This window comes from Xenopus tropicalis, chromosome 7, assembly GCF_000004195.4.
Source record: "Xenopus tropicalis strain Nigerian chromosome 7, UCB_Xtro_10.0, whole genome shotgun sequence".
Classification (NCBI taxonomy): domain Eukaryota; kingdom Metazoa; phylum Chordata; class Amphibia; order Anura; family Pipidae; genus Xenopus; species Xenopus tropicalis.
The window spans coordinates 60,089,136-60,110,709 of record NC_030683.2 but is presented as its reverse complement, the minus strand read 5'-3'; the positions used below and the strand labels follow the sequence as shown (position 1 = coordinate 60,110,709).

Below are 21,574 nucleotides of genomic sequence, written 5' to 3'. Positions count from 1 at the left end.
GCTGAGATTGATCGCCAACTGGGAGATACTGGAATATATACTCTATTGAGGGGGGATCCATCGGAACCCTTCAAACGTGAATTAGACCTTTTATTGAAGGATGCAGTACAGTCTAATGTTATTACTCCATCCACAGCCCAATATATGTGGATTGATTTCCCTATAATTCCTGTTATTTATGTTCTCCCTAAAATACATAAGGACCCTGTGAACCCACCGGGTAGGCCTATAGTTGCTGGAGTAGGCTCACTTACTAGTAATATAGCTGAGGTTTTGGATAAGATACTCAGTCCTTTGGTACAGAAAACACAATCATATATACGTGACACTGAAGATTTCTTGCAGAAACTGTCGAATGTAGGTGGATTGACCGGTGAGGTCTGGCTGGTGACATTTGATGTCGCCAGCCTTTATACATCTATACCCCATACGGAGGGAATTATGGCAGTAAGAATGTTGTTAATGAATAGTGGACAATACAATGAGATGGAGATCAATTTTTTTGTGGGTGTTCTTACTTTCATTTTATACAAAAATTTCTTTAAATTTCGGGACAGGTTTTATCTGCAGATACGGGGGACGGCCATGGGCTCCAAGGTCGCCCCTGCCTATGCCAACTCATTCATGAGTTGGTTTGAGGATGAGCACGTCTATCGTAATGTACTCTTCACAATGCATTGTTTTGCATGGTGGAGGTACATCGATGACGTGTTCCTCCTCTGGCGTGGTGACCTGGAGTCCTTGTCCGCCTTCCGTGATCAGATAAATAGGGCCCATCCAGATATTCAATTTACTATGTCAGTAGATTCCCACAGAATCGTCTTTTTAGATGTTGAGGTTATAAGAAATGAGCAAAAATTCCTTACACGTATTTATACGAAACCTACAGATCGTAATCAGCTATTAAAATTTGACAGTTTTCATCCTATATCTGTCAAAAAATCTATTCCTACTAGCCAATTTACACGGGTTTGTAGGATAGCTAATGATCAAGAGATCATTACAGAGGACCTGAGTAAAATGAATAATAAATTGATAAGTAGGGGCTACCCACAGCATATTTTACAAGATAGTTTATTAAGGGTGAACAGACAGGAACGAGTTGGCCAACACCGTAAACGTGGTACTGAACAACGCATGACATTTGTCTCCAAATATCATGCGCAGAGTGGTCGATTACACTCTATTTTGCAAAAACACTGGCATTTGTTGAGGGAGTCATATCCCATGATTGAAACTTTTCAACAAACCCCTATGATGTCTTATCGTAGGGGTAATACAATAGGTGGTAAGTTAGTAAGAGCTGAGGTCCCCCCTATACCGAGGAAACTAACCTTCCTGGGATTGCCCAGGGAAGGTATGTTTAAATGTAAAGGTTGCTCTCAGTGTCGTTTTGTTTTGGTTGGGTCACAGTTTAGTGACCCCCATACAGGAAGATCATACAAAATACGTGGACATCACACATGTGACACTAATTTTGTGGTGTACATGTTAATTTGCCCATGTAATCTAATTTATATCGGAGAAACCATCCAGAAAGTTAGGGATAGATTTTCACAACATAGATCTACAGTTAATACTGGAAATAGAATTCTCCCGGTATCCAGACATTGTTTAGAGATGGGACATACATCGGATGATCTTAGGTATCGGGTCATACAACACGTTCCTCCCCCTAGAAGAGGGGGGGACCGAGTTAAACTTTTGAGGCGTACTGAGGTAGAATGGATCCATCGCCTAAACACCTTAGCACCTAATGGGTTAAATAAGGATTTTGATTTACATTTGTTTTTGTGATACTGTTTCTATAAATATTTGCTTCATTTATTATTTGTTTTTCATTTTTTAACTTTTACTCCGTTTTGCACTACCCATTTTGGATTTTGTGGATATATATGTATTTTTTGAACACTTACTAGTGATAGGCAATTGAATGTTGAATACTATTTATATGTGTCATACTCCGATTTTCCAAGATACATATCTTGGAGTCACTATATGATATTGAAGTAACTTGCAGTCGTGGATGTTTTCCTGATAATGTGCATTAAATACGGGATTGATGTGGCGGCTCCCGTGTATACTGTATACACTGCGGTTGTGTGTCCCGTCTCCATGGCGACCCGCCACGTCACTTCTGGTTCTTCGCTATACAAGGAAGTAACAAGTATGTGACTCATTGTTTGCGACTGCCACGAGGTACGCTTGAGAAAGGGGGAGGAATACCCCCGAAACGTCGCGTGTATGTGGCATGTTATACTGATAAGTATGAACTTTGTAGTATTTTGAACATTCGCTGTAACCAATTTTAACAATGCTTTAATAAAAGCTATGTTTTATTACTTTGGAGTGCGGCTCAGTTGGAAGATATATATTAATACACAATTGGACTGGAGCCTTTTATGCACCCATATCACTCTCTTTAGTCTGAGTGCACCATCTGCTGGTATATATATATATATATATATAATGAACACGAAGAAGTCGATCTCACAGGTCTTAGGTGCAAAACTAAAATAGTCTTTATTGTATGGTGAACTAACGTTTCGGCTGAACACCTCAGCCTTTCTCAAAGTCAAACCACAGTGTGTAAGCAAACCATAAATACATCAAACGGCGGGAAAATACAGACAAGGGATGTGTACTAGTGACGTCATGCTAACTATATACAAACAGCGTAAATCACAACATATAAAGAGTAAATCCACTAAAGCAAAATATATACAAAGCACAATATATACAAAGCTAAGTATATACAGTCCCTATCTTACATAGTATATAATACATCGCAACAATTGTATAAAAAGTAACACCTGTAACGAGTGTCAAGAAGTTACTTATACACCAATGAATACATAGTATCAATTCAACTACAGCGTAAGTGCAGATAATAGTCATAATACAAACATGGACATAACAAAAAAGCACAAATCATAAAAGGAAGAAGAAGAACAGAAGAGAAACTCTTAGTTACTGACCCAACCATAACGGTAAACTCTCGAAGGGTAATCCTCAGACACTAACCCGATCGCTCCCGTGATCGGGAAGGTAAGGTAGCATAGAAGACCGGGACTGGGTATAGGCCATACATTTCCGGTCAATATTAGAATAGAAACCAAGGTATAGGTAATAGAAGATAAAAAAGAAAAGGAAAAAGAAAAGGGAAGGAAGTGAGGGAATAAAATAGAAGTTAATACTAAACGCAATCAGACCTTAGGTCCGGATCCAAGGCATCCCTCTATGTGCCGTATGACAGGCAGCTGTCAGCGTAGTGCCGGGAGTAAAGTGCTCGTCAAGCGTGTTACGGGTAGCAGTAGCAGTCAGTTGGCTCGCTAAATTGCAGGAGCGGTAACGCTTACTGTAACTGCAGGTCCAGCCAGTGCCCTTAAGCTTGAAACGCATTACATTGATGGAGCAGGCCATAGGGGAAGAAGTAACTATACTCGATGTGGGGACAATCAACTTAGCACAGAGGTAAAGTCATGCCGAAGTTACCAGACATAGGGTAGAGACTGGTCCGTGCCCATGGTATTAGTACTCCCTTGTGCAAGGAGACATAAACCAACGGGGCATCCCTGGTGGTATCTCCCCCTCGTGGTGTCTACAGATCCTGGGTGCTTGAGCATACGGGACATTTATAAGATAGATGGGAGAAATATGTGAAAGACAGAGAACTAGATATTATCACTAAAATAAGAAATGCAGGTAAAAAATACAGGTAAAAAATATAGAGAATATAGTAAAGTAAGGACAATAATATGACGTAGGGTATGGAGATTATACGGAGCAAGAAGCTTCGATGGGGGCTAAATATAATTACATGCGTGGCTCGTGGCCTGATCCTAAAGGGGTGAAAAATTAAAGGCTACCCATGAGTGGTTTACCGATGTGGTATAGGGGCCATACAGCGAGGAAATCCTGGGAAAACTTATTAAACCCACAAAGAACAAAAAATAGCAAAAAAACAAAACAAATAAAACGGAGAGGAGATAAAGTTAGTGTATTGCACAAGCACATACTGAGTCATATTTACTCAAGATAGATTATATCAGAGCTAACAGAACACATAGACTCATGAAAACATATGTCCCTTCGCGTTGATTTATGTTATATAAAATGGGGCATATGACAAGTTCATTTAGCCCAGCGGGATTCAATGTATTTAGTCTGTGGATCCATCGAAGTTCTGCCTGTAATAAAAGTTTCTCTCGGTCACCCCCACGGATAGGAGGTGGTATATAGTCAATTATCATCGAACGCATGCTTGCCAATGTGTGGTGGTGGGTCAGAAAATGAAGGGCTACCGGAGTGTCAGCTTTACCTGTGTCAAGTGCAGCACGGATCGCCGATCTATGGTTGGCCATGCGGTCCCGGTACGTGGTAATGGTTTTGCCGATGTAATAGAGGCCACAGGGACATCTAATAAAGTATATTATAAATTTTGATGTGCACGTAACGTGATGTTTAATAGGTATGGGCTTGCCGGTATGAGGATGGTGGAAAACTGTGCCCGTCAGTAGGTGGCCACAAGTAGTACATGATGGGCATTTAAAACATCCAGGTTTGCTGCCACTGAGCCACATAGTGGGCTTATCCAACTTATAACAATGTATAGGGTCCGTTTTCATTAGCAAATCTCTCAGGCTACGACCTCTTCTGTAGGCAACACGGGGTGGAGTTCTGAAGACAGGGGGTAATGTTTTGTCTTTGGCCATTACTGACCAATGATTGTAGAGAGCGTCAATGATGGTTTTTTTGTCATGACTAAAAGTAGTCAGGAACGTCAATCTTTCTTTTGTCACCTCTGATGTAGTTGTGGATGTGGTTGTTCTAGGCATTAGTAGTTCATCCTGTCGGTGTGTAAGTGCCTTGTCCTTACAGGCATTTAAATCATGAAGTTTGTAGCCCCTTTCTAGAAACCTATCCACCATGTCCTCCAACTGTTCATTCAATTGTGCTGGATGAGAGTTATTTCTGACCATACGTAACATTTGTGAGTATGGAATACTCCTAAGGAGATGGGGGGTGGATGACAGGAAGAGTGATGTAGAAGAGTGTTCCGATCAGTAGGTTTTCTATATGTAGTTGTGTGCATACCGGTTTGGGTTAGTGTGATGGTGAGATCCAAGAATGATATTTGATGTGCATCAATTGATGCAGTGAAACGTATCGGGGAGGGCAAAGCATTCAGTTCTTGGGTCATAGATGCAAACTGTTCAGTTGAGCCCGTCCATATGATAAACAGATAGTCGATGTAGCGGTATAGTTTATGGATATGAATGCCATATTTGGGTAGAATATGAGTATGTTCATATTCCAACATATATAGGTTCGCAAAGGAGGGTGCTACGTTAGAACCCATACTTGTCCCGCTTATTTGTAGGAAGTATGATCTTTCAAACTTAAAATAATTCATAGTGAGGCAAAATTGTAGTAAGTGGATGAGAAAGTCAATTGGAGGTCTGTTGGGGACTGGATGGCTTGATAAAGTGTTTTTGACAACTTCTAAGCCATGGTTCGTGGGAATCACTGTATATAGAGAGGACACATCCATGGTTGCTAAGTGTGCGTTGGATGGTAACGGTTGCAAATGTAGCAGTTTTGTCAGAAAGTCGCCAGAGTCTTTGATATAGGTGGACATATCCTGTACTAGTGGTTGGAGATGATAGTCCACAAAGGTTGCGATAGGTTGGATAAAGAGCCACGGGCGCTCACTATCGGGCGACCTGGGGGTCTCTTGTTATCCTTGTGGATCTTTGGTAAGGTATATAGGATTGGACAAATGGGATGTGTTTGCAGTAGATCGTTCAATGTGTTCTGTGACAACAGTCCCATTGTGAAACTCATATGTAGAAAGGAGTCAATCTGTTTTTTGTATTTGGTCGTAGGATCTGCTGGTAATTGCAGGTAAGTCTCTTTGTCAGTTAGCTGTCGTAGAATTTCTGAACGATAATCAGTGTAATCTTGTATCACGATTGAACCACCTTTATCAGCGGGTCTGATTACAATTTCTGGGTTATTGGCAAGACTGGATATGGCATCTCTCTCACTTCTAGAAAGGTTTGGGAAACTTGCATGTTGAAGCGGACCTTTTCTAGTTTCATCAATCATCAATCGTGTGAATGCTTCGATGGATTTGGGGGTGTTAGTAGGCTCAAAGGAGCTTGGTGACTTAAAGTCACTATGCTGTATTGAGGGCAGTCTGAAGTGTTCCTTGAGTTTAAGAGTGCGCTGGAATCTATGTATGTCAATCAACATCTCCAGAGGTTGGGTGGTATGTGAGGGTACAAATGACAAACCTTTTTTAAGGTGTTCATTTTTTCTTCGTGTTCATTTTCTATTTGCTATTTTTGAAGGCTGCACCCAGGCAATTGGACTTTGTAAACGTGAGTGCCAGTGGTTTTCCATTTTGTTATTTAATTATATTTATATATATATATATATATATATATATATATATATATATATATATATATATATATATATATATATATATATATATATATATATATAAACTTCCAAGTAAATGCCGGCACTCACGTATAGATAAGTTGCTGTTGCCTGGGTGCAGGTCCAAATAATGTTGAAGGTGCTTGAGAGAGGGTCAGCACTCACAGGACTTATACAAACAAATTATTTTATTAAAGAGGAGACTAACGTTTCGGCTAGCACTCTAGCCTTTTTCAAAGTGGTGAATACAACAAACACAGTGTCTAAAAAGCACAAAGTGGCGGGAAAAAGTGGAGATGACGTCATCAAACGTCGCCAGAGACAGAATACCAGAGATAAATCAATAGAAAACTGAAAACATGCAATAAAACAAAAAAGAAATAATCAGTACAAGCAAGTAATCAAAAGTTCTAAGCAGCAGCTTAAACAGAAACAAAAGTATCAAAATTAACACGCTACTGTAGCTAGCTGTCAGGGATGAGCCGAGAAAGTAACAAGTTTGTATCAACACAGTTCTGTTTCACATGAGCCCCATGAGTTGAAATAGACCCATAATCAAGAAAACTTGGTCAGTAAATGGAAACTTAAATAGGGCTAAAACGGGTTGCTATGGTAACTGGTTGCCTTAGTAACACTACAATTTTTACACCACTCCCCATTGGGGCAGTAGGGGGTAAAGTATAAGTACTCAGAGGTTCATCACAGTAAGTTAATTTGATTACAAATCCATTTTTGTGGGGTGTGAATATACATACAAGGGACAGGTTGCTAGGTTGCCGGTATCATAGCAACCAGACTCAAGTAGGTTAAAATGCCAGATTAATCATCAAAAACACTTGTTGTAGTTCATAAAACATCGGAGTCATTATTCTTGCAGGGGATAACACATCCCTATCTATAAAAGTAGGAGAGAATACACAGTGTGATTTGATATGGAAAGAAAGTGACATGTTGTAAGCTATCTCAAAGTAGAGCAGCGCACCGTGAGAGAAGTAGAGATAAAATAAAGGTAAGTGGCTGAGGAGAGGAACCTCTGATTGAAAAAGCCAAAGAAGAGGTATTGTTGGAGTGTCGCAGTCCATGGCAGAGGGTTAAGGGCACCCATTGGAGGGTTTCAGACTCAGGTGGGTACTACACACAGAGTTGTCATGGTCAGATGGTCAATTGTGGAGGCATCTTGTCACCAATGAGTATAATAGATGGTGCAAAGAACCAAAAGGACGCTGGATACTAGGTGTGGTCTACCACCTGTCAAAACCCATACAGGAATTAGGGTGTAACCAGGGGTAAGCGACACACCACCCGTCCAATAAAGCATCCAGTGGTGACGAACAGGTGTACCCAAATGTGGTCAGGCAGAGTATAATCAACCCTTTAGTGTGAGGGTACTTGTTGGTGAGTAAAAGGTTAGCAGGAAACATTGTAGACCAGACCAGACAGAGAATTTAGGGCCCATAATTAGCCATACTGCGTAATACAATGAAAAGATTAATTATATACCTCGTAGAGTTCAGGTATCCGCTGAGGTCCCCTTTGCATAATGACAAGGAGAAGAGAGGTTTCTGTAGCCAGTTACCAAAGAAGCTCAGGGTTGAGAGCCCAAGAAGAAATAAAGTATTATAGTATTATACCCAGTGGGGGCTGAAGTGTAGAAAGTGTAAAGGACACAAAGATAAACAGGAGAATGAGTGCTAGTGCCAGGGAAAGAGAGAAAATACACATGTGGGGGCTATTAAATTAATAATACGGAGTGTGAGGGATACATGGATTCAAACATTATATGCATGTTGTTAATAATATGGGGCATAAGAGACAAGTTCATTGAGTCCTCGTGGGCTGATAGTGTCCAACTTATGTATCCATCTTAGTTCAGTTCTGAGTAACAGTTTCTCTCGGTCACCCCCTCTTGGGGGGCTGGGGACAAAATCTATGATCATACTCCGCATACTGGCCAGTGTGTGCTTAAGTTCTAGAAAGTGTTTGGCCACCGGTGTATCCCCTTTACCTGTAGTGAGAGCTGTCCGTATAGCCGATCGATGATTGGCCATCCTGTCCCTGAAATTGGTGATGGTTTTACCCACATAAACCAAACCACAGGGACACTTGATGATATAGATTATAAATTTTGATGTACATGTGACCCTGTGCTTGATATGGATAATCCTACCAGAATGAGGGTGGTTAAATGTGGCCCCTGTTGTCATCTGTCGGCATGTAGTGCAGTCTGTGCATCGGTAGCAACCTGTTTTTGTGGAGGGTAGCCATGTCGAGGCTTCCGTTCGTTGGTAGCAATGTGTGGGGTCACTCTTAACCAGTAGGTCCCTTAGGTTCCGTCCTCTTTTGTAGCTTCACGGGGGATATTGAGGTCAAATACATAAGTGCTGGCCGGACCATGCGTCCCTCCCTTTCCGGTCTCCCGGAGCTCCCATAAATAGGAGCTTCAGGATTTGGCCGTGACTTTACAATTGCATTTTTTATGCTTATTGCTAACAGTTTTACCAATGTTTATATTTTCTTTTGTGGACAGGTCTTACTAGGTTTTCATTTCTGTGTATATGTATATGTAGTCGGCTGTGGGCAGCTCCAAGAAGCATTGACACCACCTTACACTCATGGCGCTAAAAATCTTAAGCTTAAACGTGCAAGGCTTCAACTCTCCAATTAAGAGAACCAAAGCCTTCACCTTTTTTCACTTGCAAGCTGATGTCATATGCTTAAAGGAAACGCACTTTTCTCACACTTCGTTTCCCAAGTACTTTCATAAGCGATTTGCTAGATCAATACTGTCAACAAGCCCCACCAAAACCAAGGGGGCTGGCATATTCTTTCACACTAGCTTGGCTATGACAATTGATAAAACGTCTCTAGATACCGAAGGCCGGTATATAATTGCTAACGTCCATGTAGGGCATTCCCCCTCAACTATAGTAACCTATAATGCTCCTAACACTGACCAGACAGTTTCTCACCAAGGTATGTGACTTATGTTACAGCAACCAAACAGACCCATTGATAGTATGCGGGGACTCCAATTCCGTCTGGAATGTCAGACTTGACCGGCTATCATTCTTAGGAAAGCAAATCCCCCTTAGCACTGTCAAAATATCCCATTGCTTTAGAGAGCTTCTCCATTCCTACTCCCAAGTAGACGCTTGGAGGGAAAAAAAACCCAGACGTTAAGCAATTCTCACATTATTCTGCCCCCCACAAAGTTTCCTCAAGAATTGACCATATATTTCTCTCTCCATCTCTTATACAGTTACTCCATTCCTCCAGAATGTTAAACCTCAGTTGGTTTGATCATTGCCCTATTATAATCTCGCTATCCCAACTTCTTGAACGCCCAAGAGCCAGTTTCTGGAGACTAAGCGAGTCATTGCTCAGTTTTCCGGAAATAACTGAAAACATTAAAAAGGGGTTGCTGCAAGACTTCACTGAGAACTCTCAGGCAGGCCCCACGGCCTCTACATTATGGGAAGCACACAAACCAGTTATCAGAGGCCAATTTATCCAAATAGGTACACAACGGAAAAGGGCGACAGAGAAGGCGATTTATCTCCTCACACAATCTCTAGACCAAATGTCTCTCAAACAGATAGAGGATCCCTCAAATATCACAACTTCAGAAAGAACTAGATTTATTATTAACTACCGCAGCTGAAAAAAAACTCAGATTGGCCAAGCATAACCTGTTCTATTCACTAGATAAGCCAGGCAGGTCACTAGCACGTAAACTAAATAACCGGGACCCCATTCCATCTATCCATCGTATATACACATCCCAAGGCTCTCGCACAGGAAATCCCATAAAAATCGCTAATGAGTTCGCTTCATTTTACCAAAAATTATACACTAACCCAGCCCCCATATCTCGCAACACTTACGATAAGACCTTACCTCCCTAAACTTTCCCAAGCCCAATTTGATTTAACAGAACAAGAGTTTTCAGCTGAAGATGTTACTAATGCCATTAGGAATTTAAAATCAGGTCCCGCCCCCTTACGGCACTGTTAAATAGTCTCAAGGCTGGTGATATCCTATGACAAGAATCTAAGCAAAGATTTCAGCTATCCCCAAACCCAATTCAGATCTATCCAATGTCAAGAACTATAGACCCATCTCAGTTCTAAACACAGACATCAAAATACTTGGGAAAATAAAAGCGCACAGAATTAACTCCTTTCTCCGCGCCTTGATACATAAATATCAGGTGGGCTTTATGCCTGGGAGACAAGCATCGGACACAATTAGGCGCATCACCCTGCTAACCCACTACGCTCGCATACAAACTATGCTTCTTAAACTAGATATCAGGAAGACATTTGATTTCCTGTTATGGGACTATCTATACTATATCCGAAATAAATGGGGCTTTGGAACTAACTTGATTACTTGGATTAAAGCATTATATCGTGTCCCTACAGCTCTAGTGAACATATTGGGTTTCACCTCAACCATTTTTCCTATAAGTCGAGGCACCACACAGGGTTGCCCCCTTTCACCAATATTGTTTGACTTAGCTATTAAAGCCTTAGCACTAGCACTTGGAGCCAATGCAAACATCACGGGCCTTGAAGTAGGAGGTACCCATCACAAAGTTGGCCTCTTTGCCGACGACTTGACCCTGATAGTCTCTAGGTCTTTAACCTCACTTCCAAACTTATATCACGTTCTACAGACCTTCAGAACTATATCAGGCCTATATATCAACCACAACAAAACCGAAGCTCTTAAAATTAATCTACCAGACCATGCAGCAAAGCTGTTAAAACTGAATTTTGATTTCCACTGGCACCCCCATTATATCTCTATACTAGGAGTAAAGCTTACTAAATCATATAATTCCCAGTACAAATACAATTACCCGGCGATGTATAAATCTCTAGTGTCGCTTCTGGAGGGATGGAACACACACAATATCTCTTGGGTAGGCTGCATAAATTAAAATGACATTATTGCCAAAGCTTCTTTACTTATTTCGTACGCTCCCCATCTCTATTTTGAAAACAGATCTGAAAAATTTAAGGCCCTTATCATAATGTTTATATGGAACAAGAAGCACCGAAGAGTTAACAAACGTACACTTTATTGCCCACGAACAAAGGGAGGACTACGACTACCGAACTTATTTTATTATTTAAGGCAGCACAATTAGCCCAGATCCCCCACTGCATGCGCAAACAGAGCTTCCTCATTGGGTCTCCCTGGAATCTCATTTCACATTTCTCTTTCATGTAGCCCTTGTTTACAAGTAACGATGAGAATTTGGGACTCCGTAGCCAAATCTATACCCCTCAGTTCAGCTCACATGCCAGCTACTCCATTCCTGGGTAACCCCATATTCACCCCGGGTCTTAATCCTAACTTATTTACTTGGTGGACTTCCAACAATAAATGGGCAATTGGACACCTGCTAACCAGATCTGGCCCTTTTCCACTGCAATCCTTCATTGATACCTATAAGGTCCCTACCTCTGAAATGTTCCGCCTAAGACAGCTCATACACTTTGCTCACTCCCAATGGAAGCTACTTGGCCAATCAGACAAAACAGTGACCTTTTTTGAAAACTGGTGTTTGAAAAACCCTAAGCATAGGAAATTGGTCTTGCTTTCTTCCCTGAGGTGCCAGTAGAAAATTTATCCTATGTTAAAGCATGGCAAATCGATGTACAATCTTGCTTGACACAAGAGGAATGGGAATCCATATGGCTAACAGTTAAAGGCTTCTCACGTAACGTTTCCCTAGAGGAGAACTATAAAGTGCTTTTTAGGTGGTATCTAGTCCCATTTCGTATTGCGAAATTCATCCCCACAGCCGACCCAAGATGCTTCAGGGGTTGCGCCCAACAAGGTTCGATGTTTCACATATGGTGGTCTTGCCCCAAAACGTGGCCCCGTAAGGGAACCCCCCTAGTCCCCTAGGACACGCTTAAAGACTATATATTACTTGTACGTCAGCTTCTCTCGACTACTCAAAACTCCCATATATTTATATGGTATTATTTCCTTATTTATGCTACGATATCTATATAGTAGCCTGTATCATGCATGTATATTTTGAAATAAAGATAGTATAAATTATACTTTTTGCAGTGGAGTTATATAACAGTAACTTATGCTTAAGCTAGCAAAAAACTATATTGGTGGCAAAACAATTGAGTTCCTTAAAGAGATACTGACACCAGAAATGAAACCATTTTTACATCTGTCATAACATTGTCTTTGCATGCTATTTATAATTTTGTCATAAAAGGATTTGTCCAAGCTTTTACATTCCCTATCTGATCCCCCATGTTCCTCTATGAGGGGGCTGCCATATTTGTGCAGCAGTAGGCCGTTACCATTAGAAGCTATAACTGACAGGCTGAAAAGGGACAGTCAGGCTGGCAAAACAGTCAGGTTTTGGGATTTCAAGTAACAATTACTTACAAAAGCAGCCCTATCAGCAAAAAATGATCAACACGACCTATAGGCAACTTTTTATGTAGATTTAGATTTGAAAAAGTTTTATTTTCCTGTCAGTATCACTTTAAAAATTCAACATGTTTTTTTTAAGCACATTAAGGGCTGTGGCACACGGGGAAGATTAATTCGCCCGCGACAAATCTTCCTGAAATGCTATCCCACCGGCGAAAACGTAAATCGCTGGTGGGATGGCATACGCGGTGCCGCGTTTTCCCGAAATCGCGGAAGCTTCCGCTCAAGGCAACTTCCGCAATTTCGGGAAATCGCAGTGCCGCATATGCCATCCCAGTGGTGATTTACATTCAAGCCGGTGGGATGGCATTTAGGGGAGATTAGTCGCCTGCGACAAGGGAGATTTGTTGCGGGCGACTGATCTCCCCGTGTGTCACAGCCCTTCAGGTATGGTGATCCAAATTATGAAAAGATTCCTTATCCAGCAAAAGTCACATGCATTATGGATAATAGATTCCATGTCTGTATAAGAGGCAAGTTAATTCTACCATTATGCTAATACAGCCCCTAAGTAGACGGTTCTATAAGTAGATGGGAAGAGGCTCAGCTACTGTTGCAAATAGGCTAAAAATATGGGGTAATTCTCAATAATTGGGGATTTAAATTACCCAGATATTGACTGAAGCAATAGAAAAGTATCACACTTTATTATATATACCTGGTTAATTTTTTTACATTTTTGCCATAACATTATTCATTAAACTGCTATTCAGCTAAATAATACAAAATAGTACTAAACAGTACTGAATTATACTTTGTAAGCTTCTGTGCATTGGTGTTATTAGCTCAAGATGTGAGAAAACATTTTTACACTGGCTGAGGCAGTGGAATGTGTGAACCCTTTTTTTAACATATATATTACATATAGACTATTTTGCATATTACATTAGATACATAAAACAAAGTTACACTATTTTTCCATTCAGGCTCATTAGTTACCTCGCTGGTTTTTGAGAGAAAGTCAACAGGATTCTCCACTGTAAGAAAGTCAACCAATGAGGCACGATGATATAGAGAAAGAGATGTAGCAGCATAACCTTCTGCCTGTGGCAAGAGAAAAAAAACAAACAGTGAAGTCCCCTCAGATTTTCAAAGGAGCAAAGATTTTAAGAAGAGCACATGCTTTCAAAGAATTGAATTCTATTTTAGCTGAATTCTTCTACTAAAGGGGCACTATATCCCTAGGGCTTGTGCTGGACATACTTCCTGCCTATTATCATAATCATGAAAAAGCAATATTATTGTTATTTCTTGAGAAAGAACAAAAAAAAAAAAAAAGAGAAGCTACTTCTTGTTGGGGGGGAGATTAACTGTGCACTAACTAAACATGAAGTATCTTCAATTTCCTTGTCTTCAAGGCTAATGTCTGACCTCTGTTCCCATGGGTGACTAACCACTCCGAAAAGTCTTTCCACTGGCAACAATAGGAGTCACCGGTGGAAAGGTCTATGCATCACTTCGGCTTTCTGAAGTCACCTGCAGGAAGAAACTCAACATCGCTTCGGTTTTCCATAGTCATGAGCTGGCCTTTCCACTGACGACTCCTATTGATGCCAGTGGAAATAAGTTGGTTGCCTGTGGTAGCAGAGATCGATTAGAGATCTACTAATTTACTCTGTCGGACATTAGCCTAACAAATATTCTGATAACTGAAAAACCTGGTGTGGACCCTGCACCTTTTGTAAATATTTGCATCTGAAGAAGCAAATTTAATGCAAACATTTTAAACACATTTCCAGTGTCCAAGAAGAGATACTTTTACAAACAATCTGCTTTATGTTTTAACAAGCTAAAATAGAGACAGACCTTTGGTTTCTTATGAGACAACAGTTGAGACACAGTCTGCACAGGACCATCCACATCCTTAAATGCAAATTTTGGGTCAAAGAATCTGGTGTCTATTTTATCTGGAGCCAAAAAACCTGAGAAACAAACAAAAACAGAAATGGTAAAAAAAAAAAAAAAGCTTAGGCTGGATTTCATTGTACAATATACAGCATTCTAGCTAACTGTCTCACCCTGGCATACGACGAAGATCTCTGCACTTTCGCTGCGAGAGGCCTGGGGCTTGGTGGAATTCACTTTCTTAAAAAACTGCTGTAGAATCCAGAGCAGTGACTGATAATCAGATGAACGGAATATTTTAGTAATGAACCAACCACCTCTTGAGAGACAATCACAGGCTAGACGAAGTGCCATAAGAGAGAGGTGCACTAAAAGAATCAAAATGACATAAGATAAATCAATTTCACAAAATCTGCTATCTCAGCCACAACAACTAAATGGGCAAGCTTTTTTGGTTCTCTATAGGACAAACTTTTACTAAAAACCGAATATCTAGCAGGTTTTAAAGGAAAAACTCGTCCAATGTGGTGGGAGGGAAGCATAATGAAACATGCCATGCTCCAAGGAACTGCCCAATACATGTTGATTAAACATTTTCAATTATTTGTAATTGCAATTGAAATGCATATTTGTTTGTCCCCTGCTGCCCTGCTGGTTCTTACATCAGCTCTTCTCCAGGCAAGACACCACACACCATTTTACACAAGGCCTTGCATGCTTTTCCCACAGGTCTGTTAAATCTGGCTTCTGCTATGCTGTCTCAACAATAAGAACCAACAGTGCAGAGTATAAAAAACAACAAATACTACAGCAATATTTCTACAAATAATGTTACAATCACTGCAAGTGTTTAAATCGATTTAAACTGGAAAGTTTAATACAATTGTATTTTCTTTCATTGGGCAATACAATTTGGGTGCCCAATGAATGAAGACACAGAAGAATCAGTGAGAAATGGATGCAAAATATGTTAATTGCACAGGAAGGGAAAGGATGACTTATGTGGACCGATATCGGCACAAAACATTCACCTTGTGAGAAAGCATCATGTGTCCAGTTGGCTCCAACATTTGGTGCACCATCATTCAGAACCACATCTGCCTTCCATGTCTGCAAATGCTTCCTTACAGTCTTTTAATACAGAAATAATTAAGAAAATGTAATTTGTAGAAGACATAATTAAATAGTATATAGACAAAAAACAAAAAAAAACTTGGCCCTGCTTTGTTTTTAGGTAATCCACTAGAAATTTTATGAAATGGTTGAAGTTTAACAAATCATAATAAATACAAAGTTGCTTAGGAAGCCCTCAAAAGCGTAAACTTCAGTCTTCACCTGAGTTGTCAAATTACAAGCCTAGTGTGCTGGGTGAAAAGCAAACACATTCACAGCAGAACTTTGTAGATCTCTACAAAGCATGTTTGCAATGTACAGTTATTTTAAATCTGCAGTCAGAAAAGTAAAATGTTTCTTTTCTGAATGGACAATCAAGTTGTTCTCTGGATCAATTTGCACACACACACACACACATATACTGTATATATAGAAATGGATTGACAGCACTCACAGGATTTTACCGAAGCAGTCACATAGTTTCATTTAAAAATTGTGAAATGTTATTCAGCCCGACGTTTCAGCTAACTGAAGCTTTCATCAGGGACAGTAACACCACAGTGCAGAGTGCACGTTTAAAAACCCAAAAAGGTGGTTTTACAAAGTATTGACTCAGGGGGCTGAATAATTACGCACACCCCACTTTGCAGTTATTTATTTGTAAAAAATGTTTGGAATCATGTATGGTTTTCGTTCCACTTCTCACGTGTACACCACTTTGTATTGGTCTTTCACGTGGAATTCCAATAAAATTGATTCATGTTTGTGGTTGTAATGTGACAAAATGTGGAAAAGTTCAAGGGGGCCGAATACTTTTGCAAGCCACTGTACACTACATAAGTTGATAAACATCCTAGTCTTGAGCGTATTTTGAGTCTTTTGCCCGTATGGGGATGTGGGAAATCAGGTCCAGTTAGTATACATCTACAGGTCACACAGTCAGGGCATTTGTAGCAGCCTAGTTTCTGTAGGGAGGATAGCCAGTTTTTCTGTTTGGTACCCACTCCTCTAAAGTCCGTCTTTACCAACAAATCCCTCAAGCTATCACCCCTTTTGTAGCCCATCAGAGGCTTCTGGGCCTGATACAGGGACAGTGACTCGTCTTGATTAACCATAGGCCAATTCTTACGGATACTGTTGGATAAAGCCTGAGAAGTGGAGGAGAAGGTGGTGGTAAAAATGAGTGGAGTCTGTGTTTTGTTTTGCTTCTGTGTCTTGTTGAGTAATGTTTCCTGGTTATGTTCAAGAGCTCTCTCCAACTGTGTTAGTAAAAGTTTTTCAGTATACCCACGGTCAAGGAATTTATCAAACATTTCTTGTAGCTGAAGTTTGGCTGTACCTATCGAGCTGTTATTTCTGATTACCCGTAGGAATTGTGAATATGGGATACCCCTAATTGTAGTTGAAGGGTGGTGACTTGATGCATGGAGGATGGAGTTGCGATCAGTCGACTTCCTAAACAATCTTGTGCCCAGTTTTAGCTGGTCCTTGAAAATATTAAGGTCCAAAAAGTCAATATTATCCCTATGGAAATATATGGTTAATTTAATGGGACAATCAAGATTGTTCAAATATTCATGGAAAGCAAGCAGTGATTCCTCATCCTTGGTCCAAATCAGGAACAAATAGCGAAATAAATAACTATGTAGCGAAAATATGCCAAAATCGATGTGTGTAGTAAAGGAAGTAGGTGGATTGATTCAAACTGTGCCATATACAGATTGGCATACGAGGGTGCCAGGGAACTGCCCATGGCGGTACCCGAGATCTGTAGGTAGAATTGGTCTTCAAACCGAAAAAAGTTCCTTGTGAGAGTCAGTTCGAGTAGTTGAAGCAGAAATTCTGTGGGTGGGTTGCTGGTGTTTCTTGTGGTCAATGCGTCCCTTACTGCCCTTATTCTCTGATCATGTGGGATTACTGTGTAAAGGCTGGTAACGTCCATGGTCACTAAGATACAGTCATCGGGGATATTACCCAGTGCCCTAAGTCTCCTAATGACATGTGTAGAGTCCTGGGTATAGGAGCACATGACTTGGACAAGAGGCTGTAAGAAGTCAACATATGTAGAAACAGACTGGTATAGGGAACCCACAGCCGAGATTATTGGTCTACCCGGGGGTGATGAGAGGGATTTGTGAACTTTGGGCAAAGTATAAATAATAGGTGTACGAGGGTATTCTGTTGTCAGGAAGTTATATACGTCATTAGTGATCCAACCTGCCCTCAGAGCCTCCGATAGACATTTATCAAGCTCAGCTTTGAATTTGAAGGTGGGGTCCCCAGGTAGTGCTCTGTATGTCTGTGCGTCCGAGAGTTGTCGCAACACCTCCTCTCTATAGTAGGAATAATCTAGTAATACAATTGAACCCCCCTTGTCCGCAGGTCTAATAACCAAGTCACGGTCTTCCCTGAGTGTGCGGATTGCCTGGCGTTCAGATGGGGAGAGGTTGTAGTGTATCCTGTGTATAGTACCCGCCTGTTTAGCTTCTAGTGACAGGACCCTCCCGAAGGTGCGTACCGTTGGCGGTTATGCCATATACATTGCTCGATTTATTCTCATATCAATTAAAATGGGTCAATATAAGACTAATCATAATCTATCTACCTTAAAAACCAACAGTGAAACTAAGTCCTTAACTAGAATAATAAGGGAAGCCTAAAATCAGAAAGCAGCCAAATCTATATCTACATTAAGTCCCAATGGATGCAATGGATGTAGAAATAGATTTGGCTGCTTTCTGATTTTAGGCTTCCCTTATTATTCTAGTTAAGGACTTAGTTTCACTGTTGGTTTTTAAGGTAGATAGATTATGATTAGTCTTATATTGACCCATTTTAATTGATATGAGGATAAATCGAGCAATGTATATGGCATAATATTTTCTCTTTTTGTATTTTTATAATAAGTGATATATTTTTTATATTGCTGAGATGGTCTCGGGTCGCTGGCACCATATGTTATCATTATAAATATTTGACTAACAAATCTTGATATACACGTATTCTGTAAAGATAGGCATATTGACACTTATTGTCCTCTTATATCTATGTGTATGCTTTATTTTATTATATCTTTCTGTTGGCGGGTAAAGATAGGCATTTATTGTCCTCTTATATTTACATGTATGTGTTATTTTATTTTATTATTTCGCTGATTTTAATCAATCCCCACTGTGTGAAATTACTATGTATTTTTCCATAAAGTTTAAAAAAAAAAAAAAAAAAACGAAACGTGTTGGGCTTTTTGTTGTGTCTGATATACTGCTTCACACTGTAAGTAGCCTGCATTGTGCAGGGGCTTTATTTTATATATTAAACAAGAGCCGAATTGACTTCTCTACATGCTCTTATTTTAATCAAATCTGGTGAGCATTTACTTTGGACACATCGTGTGGGTGTGATACACTGCATTGGGCTGTTGTATAAGCACTTTTGATTGTTTTATATTTGCACATTTTGCACCAAATTAGAACGCTAAAAATCTTTTAGCGTTTTAGTCACAAAGAAAGTTTTGTACGTATTGCACTAGTTTTGCTTTTGTTTTTCTCCAATTCCATGCGCTTCCATCAACACGATTACACACAGAATGGAGTTACGGTCTGTCTGTTTGTGGAAAAGTCTGGTTCCCACTGTGCCTTCTGTTTTGAAGATATTAAGATCCAAAAAGTCAATATTCTCTTTGTGATGATTCAATGTGAGTTTAATGGGACAGTCAAGGTTGTTGAGGTACTGGTGGAAGGAGAGTAGTGATTCTTCGCCTTTAGTCCAGATGAAAAACAGGTCATCGATGTAAATAAGAACAGACTCATGGAGTAGTGGAAGTAGGTGTGTGGATTCCAAGTCAGCCATGTAGAGGTTTGCATAGGACGGTGCCAGTGCACTGCCCATGGCGGTGCCTGATGTTTGCAGAAAGAATTTTTTCTCAAAACGAATAAAGTTCCTAGTTAATGTGCGTTCTAGTAAATGTAGTAGGAACTCAGTGGGTATACCCTTGGAATTATTGGTCGATAATGCCCTTCTTACTGACATAATACCTTGGTCATGTGGGATTACCGTGTACAGGCTAGTAACGTCCCTATTCACCAGAATATAACTTTCAGGGATGTCACCCAATGTTTTCAACTTCCTTATGACATGTGTAGAGTCTTGGGTATATGAGGTCATGGTCTTAACTAAAGGTTGTAAGAATGAGAGACCGGTTGATGGAGGGAACCAACCGCAGAGATTTTGGTCTACCCAGGGGTGCCGATAGAGATTTATGGATTTTAGGTAGTGTATATATAATGGGTGTACGGGGGTATTCGGTAACCAGAAAATTATACACATCTTTCGTAATCCAGCCAGCATTCAAGGCCAGGGAGAGATACTGGTCTAGTTCCTTTTTAAACTTAACAGTCGGATCCCCAGGTAATGCCCTGTATGTATCAAGGGCTGATAATTGTTTCAATATCTCTTCCCTATAATATCTGTAGTCTAATAATACTATAGACTCACCCTTATCTGCGGGTCTAATGACCAAATCTTGGTCGCCCTGAAGGGAGCGGATAGCCTGGCACTCAGCAGGTGATAGGTTAGGGTGTGATTTGCATACCTTACCCATTTGTTTGGTCTCCAGTGAGAGCACCTTACCAAATGTACGCACCATAGGGAGTGTGTTGGGGGGTTCAAAATTGCTCTTCTTCTTCCTGAAATGTTCTTTTAGTTTTAATTTTCTTTGGAATTTATGCATATCAACCAGTGTGTTAAATGTGTTGGGTTGGAAACAGGGTACAAAGGAAAGCCCTTTGGACAATAAGGAAATTTCTTCTTCTGTCATAATGTGTTTGCTTAAGTTGAAGATAATGTTTTCTTTGCCCTCGGGGGTTTGTTTTTTGTATTTCCTCCCCCCTCGTCTGGTGTCTCCTCCCCCCTCAGTCGTTGTCTCTGTCCCTTCTGGAGCGAGTGGTCACCCCTAAAAAAGGTTTGGTAGTGGTGCTATTGTCCGAGTCCGTCGACTAGTCTGAACTATCAAGCGTCAAAAGTGGTTTGGGTATCCTCCTCTTTCTTAGTGGTCTAAAGTTACGGGTGTCCGATTTAATACTCAATAACCAACCATACACACGTTTGTTTTTATAGTCGTCAGATACCTTATTAAGCTTATTTTGTTTAAAGTTAGTTAAATCATGTTTATATTTATCAATGTTAAGTTGTAGTTTGTTCAGCCAGTCAGTGGAATTGTCGGCTTTAAGTGAGTCAAGGGACTGGGATTTCGCACCTTAGTTCCGTGCCCCACGCGGCACACGTCAGCACCCCTTTCTGGATTGGATGCGCTAAACCAGGGATCCCCAACCTTGTATACCTGTGAGCCACATTCAAGTGGAAAAAGTGTTGGGTGAGCAACACAAGCATGAAAAGGGTTCCTGGAGGTGCCAATGAGAGCTATCACTGGCTATTTGATAGCCCCTATGTGGACTGGCAGGCTATAGAAGGTTCTGTTTGGCATTATACTTGTTTTTTATTGCTGCAAAACGTGCCTCCTTTACCAGGAATTCAAAAATGAGCACCTGGTTTGAGGCCACTGGGAGCAACATCCAAGGGGTTGGGGAGCATGTTGCTCGCGAGCTACTGGTTGGGGATCACTGCGCTAGACTAATAGGGACAAGTAGGCGGTTCCCCTACCCCCTTAACATGTATATGCTCGGCGTATGGC

General features: G+C 40.6%; 1 protein-coding gene across 2 annotated transcripts in view; it reads right to left on the bottom strand.

Annotated features, from left to right (window-relative positions):
• ftsj3 (FtsJ RNA methyltransferase homolog 3) overlaps window positions 1-21,574 on the bottom strand; it is a 174,627-nt gene that overhangs the window by 132,042 nt on the left and 21,011 nt on the right. For both annotated transcript variants that reach the window (XM_012967001.3, XM_012967002.3), the window contains exons 6-9: window positions 15,804-15,903; window positions 14,946-15,140; window positions 14,734-14,849; window positions 13,867-13,971 (exon numbers count right to left, since the gene is read on the bottom strand). In XM_012967001.3, the coding sequence (XP_012822455.1) occupies window positions 13,867-13,971; window positions 14,734-14,849; window positions 14,946-15,140; window positions 15,804-15,903 (516 nt within the window). The remainder of the gene's footprint in view (window positions 1-13,866; window positions 13,972-14,733; window positions 14,850-14,945; window positions 15,141-15,803; window positions 15,904-21,574) is intronic.